The sequence below is a fragment of the Gastrolobium bilobum genome, unplaced genomic scaffold (genome assembly GCF_033153095.1).
Source record: "Gastrolobium bilobum isolate Gb01-03AN ecotype WA unplaced genomic scaffold, APGP_CSIRO_Gbil_v1 utg912, whole genome shotgun sequence".
NCBI classification, from domain to species: Eukaryota; Viridiplantae; Streptophyta; class Magnoliopsida; order Fabales; family Fabaceae; genus Gastrolobium; species Gastrolobium bilobum.
The window spans coordinates 182,111-188,987 of NW_026896735.1; the positions used below are offsets into that span (position 1 = coordinate 182,111).

At 33.5% G+C, this 6,877-nt stretch overlaps 1 protein-coding gene across 4 annotated transcripts; it reads left to right on the top strand.

The window, feature by feature from the left end:
- Positions 1-1,639: 1,639 nt before the first annotated feature.
- LOC133301683 (transcription factor-like protein DPB) lies at positions 1,640-5,738 on the top strand. Of its 4 annotated transcripts, none has more exons than XM_061501351.1 (11): positions 1,640-1,778; positions 1,991-2,159; positions 2,481-2,560; positions 2,812-2,855; positions 3,315-3,377; positions 3,483-3,629; positions 3,767-3,835; positions 3,998-4,096; positions 4,636-4,706; positions 4,983-5,190; positions 5,441-5,738. In XM_061501351.1, exons 2-11 carry the CDS (start codon positions 2,008-2,010, stop codon positions 5,465-5,467), a joined length of 960 nt encoding a protein of 319 aa, XP_061357335.1. In that variant the 5' UTR covers positions 1,640-1,778; positions 1,991-2,007; the 3' UTR covers positions 5,468-5,738. The 4 variants fall into 4 exon arrangements, with proteins under 4 accessions (XP_061357335.1, XP_061357338.1, XP_061357337.1 ...); XM_061501354.1 differs by having other exon boundaries at positions 2,484-2,560; XM_061501352.1 differs by having other exon boundaries at positions 1,642-1,778; positions 1,984-2,159.
- Positions 5,739-6,877: the final 1,139 nt, after the last annotated feature.

The window sequence follows — 6,877 nt, forward strand, 5'->3', positions numbered from 1 at the left end:
GATATAAATTGTGTTATTTAAAAGGATAAACACTTTTCCTATATATATGTAATAAATTAAAATTGATTGAAGTCATGATGTCAAAAGTGGAAAGAAGGCTTATAATATATTGTTAATCTAATTTTCACCCATCATGTGCCTCTAACAAGTTCTTTCATACGAGAGGTCAGCTGGCATAAAAGAGTGAATAATACATAGGTTCACCTATCAATGCTAAAAAATCAATGAAATGAGACTCTTATACCTTGTAAAAAATTAATTCAACTCAAAAATTTAAGTCTTGAAAGCTTATCAATGATTTATATATTTCTCTAAGAATAGATTTCCAAATCCATACTAAATTACATATTTATATGGATTTTTCAAAAAAAGATCATATCGTTCACTCAACAGATTTTATAAAGCAAAATACACCACTTAATAGAAGTCAAAAACCTAAAAAATTATAATAGTAGTATGTTAGAATCAAACGAACACAACATTTAGTTGCTTTCGGTTGAATCCAAGTGTTAGTTTGAAAGTTTTATTAAGCCAAAAAAAAGCTTTTAAACAAGGGAAATACTTTTCTTGTAGAAAAATAGTTACTTTATTTTGTAGAAATAAAATTACAAGTGAAACCCACATGTAAGAAGAGAGAGAAAAAAAGTGAGGGGACCCAACGCTTTTTATGTGTGTAGAAAAATTATTTATCTCATGTAAAATGAGATAAACATAACCCATTAAACAAATCCTTACATTTATGCCTGCATCGCAGACATATAATAAGTCAAGTGTAAGGGGGTGTTTGTTATGGAGATTTTGTGTAGAATGATGGGAAAATGGGGCGGGGAATGTTTTTTGTCATTGTTTGGTATAAGCTATCATGAGTTTTGCCATTAAAAATATATTCCATTAATCCCCATTTGCACTAAGAAGTGGAAAAAAACTATCGCCCCCAATTTATGGTATTTATTTTTCCCTGTGTACTATGATTCTTCTTGTAATGAATTCAGGTATGAAAATTGGTAATTTGTAATTTATGTTAACTTTCCCATCAATATTTTATAATCAACCAAACGCATCATCATTAAAATTAAGCATATTTTTTCGATAAAATTTTGACCTACCAAACAACTTTTCGTTACTTTCAAGAGCTAAATTATTTTTCACTATATTATCAGAAATCTTTTTTCCCTAAAAAAAAATATTCCTCGTACCAAACGCCTCTTAAATAGAACTCGTAGCTTGAATTATGTTAAACCTGGTATTTTTTTTATAGCCTAAACCTGGTCTTTAGTAAAATAAAATAAAATTATATCTTAAAAAAGTTATATTATAAATTTTTTTCTCAAAATCTTAATAAGCGTTGAAGGAGTGATAGATTTAAACAAAGGGTTCGGTTTTTTTTTTTTTTTTGTTTTAGGGCGAAAATTAAGATATTTTTGTAATTATAATTTATTTCAGGATTATAACAATTTTTCTCATTATAATTTTTTAATTTAAAATGATATCATTTTGTAAAATAAATGTAGATAATTTATCTACTTAGAAATATTAAAGACTTAAATAAATTAATAAACTTACGCCATTTTAAATATAAACCAGATAAAATTTATAATTTAGTCTAGACCCACTAATAGGCGTTATCAGAGTCAAGAGACTCAAGACTTTTACCCTCAATTTTGGAGCGAAATCTATATTACGTATTATTCTGTGCTGCTACTGAAGGAACCCCCCTTTTGCTTAGATCTGCCGCCGGCAACCGCCGTTGACTCCTTCCATCTAGCCACCGCCGAACGGTTAGTAGATTGCCGTCCTTTTTCTCTTTCCCTTTGTTTTCGAATTACTTGTTCATTTTGTGTTGCCCTAGGCGCCATTTTCCCCCTTCGTGTTCGATAGTTTAATTAATATCTAACAAGAAATTTTCTGGCATACCTTGAAATCATAATCGAAACTGCTTTTAAATTGGAATATCTTTTATGATTTTGGATTTAATTGCCAAAGCCAATAGGTGAGTCACTTTGCAAGATGGGAACGAGATCGCGGCAATCATGTCGAGACGAAGAAGAGGAGGAGCTGCTAGGTTGTGGAACCACGAGTAGAGGCGCTGATAACGCTTTTCTCAAATTGAACAATCTTGACATACACGGCGATGATGCTGGATCACCCGGAGCAGTTGCGTGAGTCCTCTGTAATCTCTTGCGCTTCTGTTGAATGTAATGTGTTGTTCATATGATGCACAATGCTATTTGACCTGTGGAATATATGTTTAGTCTATCTTGGGAGGAAGTGTTGATTATTTTTTGTGTACTTGTTCTTCATATGTGTTCTGCTAAAGACTTCCTTTTATTAAGATTTTTAAAAGGACCGTTTAACTTTTTAATCACATATCGGGCATGAAATTGGCTATGTATTATCGTGGTTTTACAACTTCTCTAAGCTCTGTCTTTGACTTTAAAAAAAATAAAATCGATTCTCACCCACTATCAGTTTCTACACAGTAGCAAGAAGAAAAAGAGAGGCCAACGGGCTGTTGGAGGTGATAAGAGTGGAAGAGGGCTCCGCCAATTTAGTATGAAAGGTTTTTCATCTATCCTGTTTGACCAATTTGTTCTTTAACCAAAAGTTCATTGTCCTTTTTTTTTTTCTAGTTATTAATTTTGTCCTTGCAAAGTTGCATTAAGTATGCAGAGTATTTGGACGATAACTATGAAGTTTGCAGCAATGGTGTTTAGATTCTTGTGCTTGTTAGATAGACATTATTTTGTGCAGGTCATGCTGATATTTTCTTTCTGTTTTTTTCACCCCCTCATTTATTGTTGGTGTCTCTAGTTTGTGAGAAGGTAGAAAGCAAGGGAAGAACAACTTACAATGAGGTTAGATGGTTATTTTAAGTCGTTTTTGCTACATTTAAATTAATCTCTTGCTTTAATTTCGTATGGCAGAGTATGTGCTCAGAAATAATGTTTATCATAGAATAAAACTTGTGTCTTTCTTTCAATTAATTTCTTAATTATTTTTGTCAATAAACATGCATTTCTTTTGGGATAAAATTGATCATGGTAACTATTGGCCTCGGGAAGTTGTTGACTTGAATCCTGCCTGCCCAGTTGATGATGTCTTTTATTATTTGTCTATATTGTCATTCTCTTTTTGTACTAGTTATTATTCAATTAATTTCTTAAGTTTTTTTGTCAACAAACATGCATTTTTGTTTCTTTTGGGCTAAAATTGATCATGGTAATTATTGGCCTCAGGAAGTTGTGAACTTGAATCCTGCCTGCCCAGTTGATGATGTCTTCTATTATTCATCTATATTGTCATTTATATTATAGGTGGCAGATGAACTTGTGGCTGAATTTTCTGATCCAATCAATAGTGATTTGACCCCTGATCAGGTTTTCTTCCTTCATATAAGCAATTTCATATTATCTGCTATTCACAAATTGAAGGAGTAAGATAAGTATTGTGAACTTATCTTTTGTGGGGTGAACCTTTGTCAGCAACAATATGATGAGAAAAACATTCGTCGAAGGGTCTATGATGCTCTGAATGTTCTCATGGCAATGGATATTATTTCCAAGGATAAAAAGGAAATACAATGGAGGGGTCTTCCTCGTACTAGTCAGAATGACATTGAAGAACTAAAGGTCTGCAAATAGTCTTGAGTTGTAAAAATTTTCCTCTAAGTGGCTTATGCTTTCCCTGCAGTGATGTTCTGAGCTAATCCAAAAATACAACGAAGGACCATTATATGATAACTCCCTAATTGTATTTCATTCAACAGGCAGAGCGTCTTGGGCTCAGAAATAGAATTGAAAAGAAAGCAGCCTATCTGCAAGAGCTCGAGGAGCAAGTAAGTCCAGCTCACTCTAATGGATTTAATATGAGAATGAAATCCTGAACCTGGTTCGCTCCTTTTGATATTTGCACTTGGTTATCAGAAAGCTCTAACAAATTACTTCTGTTCTGTAATGCTTACTTTCTGTTTGCTAACTACTTGTATTATTACATCAAGTTTGTAGGTCTTCAGAGCCTTATAGAACGAAATGAGCAATTATATAGCTCAGGAAATCCTCCCAGCGGAGGTGTATCTTTACCTTTCATTCTGGTACAGGTACACCATCATCCCATTATCTCCTGTTTTCGGTTAATTTGTCCAGTAGCAAATGTTGCTCAGTTTTCACTTGGATCTTCAACTGGTATGATACTATAATTTTTTTTGGTATCAACTATCAGCTCCCTACTTAGCAATTGCATGTACTTGAGTACTTAACCAGTTGGCTTGAATTTTGAATAATAAAATGTTCTATTATGAGATGAGATCTGACTGCGGCTGCTTATTGAAATCACAAAAAATATTTTTCACCCTTTTTGTGGACACTCGTTTGAATGTCAACGGAATGTAACTGCTATATATACTATATATTAGAAGGATATTATCAGCTTACACTGTTAAGTTCACTTTACTAAGGTTGCCTTTAGGCAATATATCTGCTCAAGGCTATGTTATGGGTCTACGTGGAGAATTCTTGGTCATGGTTCTTAGATAGTTGCTTCCTTGTTAATGAAGAATCTGCTCACCCTTCCGGGATGTGGCTCTTAATGGTATTGCTATTTAATTAATCTCATATTTCTGGCTTTTTAAAACTGTAGACACGTCCTCATGCAACTGTTGAAGTGGAAATATCAGAAGATATGCAGCTTGTACATTTTGATTTCAATAGGTAAGTTGGCATTCTTTCTGAGAGTGGTGACGTTATTGTCTTTTTTGTCTGTATGCTGTCTTAATGTGTAGACTGCCTAATTTAAGTTGTGTCGTAAAGTTAAAAAGTCAAACTAGTGTATCCTATTATTGTCAAACGCAGAGGCCACTAATAGCATTTTCGAATAGAAAAGTTGGGGTAGGCGGTTGTGGTGGCTTAGGTGCAAAGCTTTTGTACCCCTGTTGGGAAATGTATCTGCCGCTCCCTATTTATGCTTACTTTCTCTTCTCTCTGCAGTACTCCTTTTGAGCTGCATTACGACAATTATGTTCTCAAGGCAATGAAATTTTGTGAGAGACCAGAGAGTGATAATATAACAAACAATATTACCAGTGGAGGTGAAGGTTCTAGCATGCCAGGCTTGTATCAGTCACAGGTTCCTCCTCCAGTTTCAAACGGGCCAGTTAGGCCTCCCACATCACCCCCACTTCCTGGAATATTAAAGGCAAGAGTTAAACAAGAGCATTAATCTGCAATTTTATCACATCGTCTTGCTTTATTTAAGCATGTCTGTATATTTTGTAAATGAATTTGCTGCAATTAATAGACCTCCATAATATTTTGTAAAGTCATTCTGTAGGTTAGAAGCAGACTGATCTGCTTCTTTGTTGTTAGGGGTAGACTGGCAAATTTGTTGCTTGCAATCCATCATTTACCATTTGAACTGATTATGTTTCCCCGACATATTTTCTCAGGAACCGTTCCCCCGTTGTAGTAAGTGAGAAATCGGTTTGTATTTAGTGCATAGATCATGGAATGGAATCCAACAGCATAGGGTTAATTTCGGAATTCACTGGTTTATAGTGTAAACTGTACAGTTTTCCAGCTTACGTTGATATTAGTTGTTTTTTTTTTTTGGAAGTAGATATTAGTTGGTCTTTAGACCAATGCATCTTAACCTGCTTGTCTTGTAGCATATACTAGGGCCCCCTTGAGGCTCTGCGTGTTTCTATTTCAAAATTACTTTGATGGAAATTTTGATAAATGTGTCAGACACGATATTCTTTTGGAAAGATATGAGCAGAATAATTGATTTAATTCTTATTTCAATGGGTGTTTGTGTCTCGAATCCTATTCTTGTGCGTGGCCTGTTGCAGTGGCTGTTTTATTTGGAGTAAACCCCTAAATTTTTCCTTAAGAAATTTGGCGATAAACACATTAGTTCTTGAAAATACAAAAATTATACCCTGAACCGTAATGAAGCTATTAATGTTGGACGTATTAGCCTTAAGACACTGGACACGTTAATTTCTCGAACAGACAAATGTGATGGATATTTATTTTTCTTCAAGAACCAAAATTTGATTTTTACATTTTGAAGGACTAATTTGTTTATTGCCAAATTTTATCCGGATAATATTTTGGGGATTTACTCTTTCTCTTACTCAGGATAAGTTTATAATCCAGATATCTAATAGTATGATAAACGGTCTATTAGTAAAGTAGATTGAACCTCATTTCTGCACTGCTTGTGGCCGAATTATAATTTTTTTTAGTACATTCCGAATTATAATTTTTACTTGTTGGACTTTTACGATTAACTTGCTATAGCCTAATTGAACTGCTAACATTCTCAAACTTTTCAGCCCGAAAGAAAGAAATAAAAAAAATATATATACACTTATTAGGATTAGTTTAGCGGTGAGGGATTTGAATAGTTTATATTAAGTATGTGTTCAATTTTCACTATTGTATCAAAAAAAAATAATAAAAAAAATACAAAAGAGGAACATTAACATTCTCAAACTTGCACGTCAAATTAATCATCCCATACGGCATGCTGAAATAAGCTTTCTGCTTGAACATGATTGTAATGCAATTTTGCATATGAATATTCGTTTTGAAGGTCAAAACTAAGTTAAAAACGTGGAAATTTTTTAGACGCTAGAAACTGCTATTGTAGGTAGCTATGAGTTGTTTTTTTCCAGCTGTTGTGACTAATTGACGGAAAGAAAATTCAGAGCTCAGCTCCATCACAAGAACTATTTATTATACAAAGTTACAAACTGCTACATCATTTTCTTATTAAAATAATAAAAATATTGGCTTTATTCATAAAAATAGAGCAGGCAAGATAGCCACTAAGATATTACATGCTTCAATGTTCACTAGGCTGCATGAAACATGAACTT

What these genes read in the sequence shown, in the direction of transcription:
- LOC133301683 (XM_061501351.1), top strand. Translation starts at nt 2,008, where the DNA reads ATGGGAACGAGATCGCGGCAATCATGTCGAGACGAAGAAGAGGAGGAG. An exon ending in TACCTTTCATTCTGGTACAG is followed by an intron (nt 4,097 to 4,635) that starts GTACACCATCAT and finishes TTAAAACTGTAG; the next exon opens with ACACGTCCTCATGCAACTGT. An exon ending in CACTTCCTGGAATATTAAAG is followed by an intron (nt 5,191 to 5,440) that starts GCAAGAGTTAAA and finishes ATATTTTCTCAG; the next exon opens with GAACCGTTCCCCCGTTGTAG.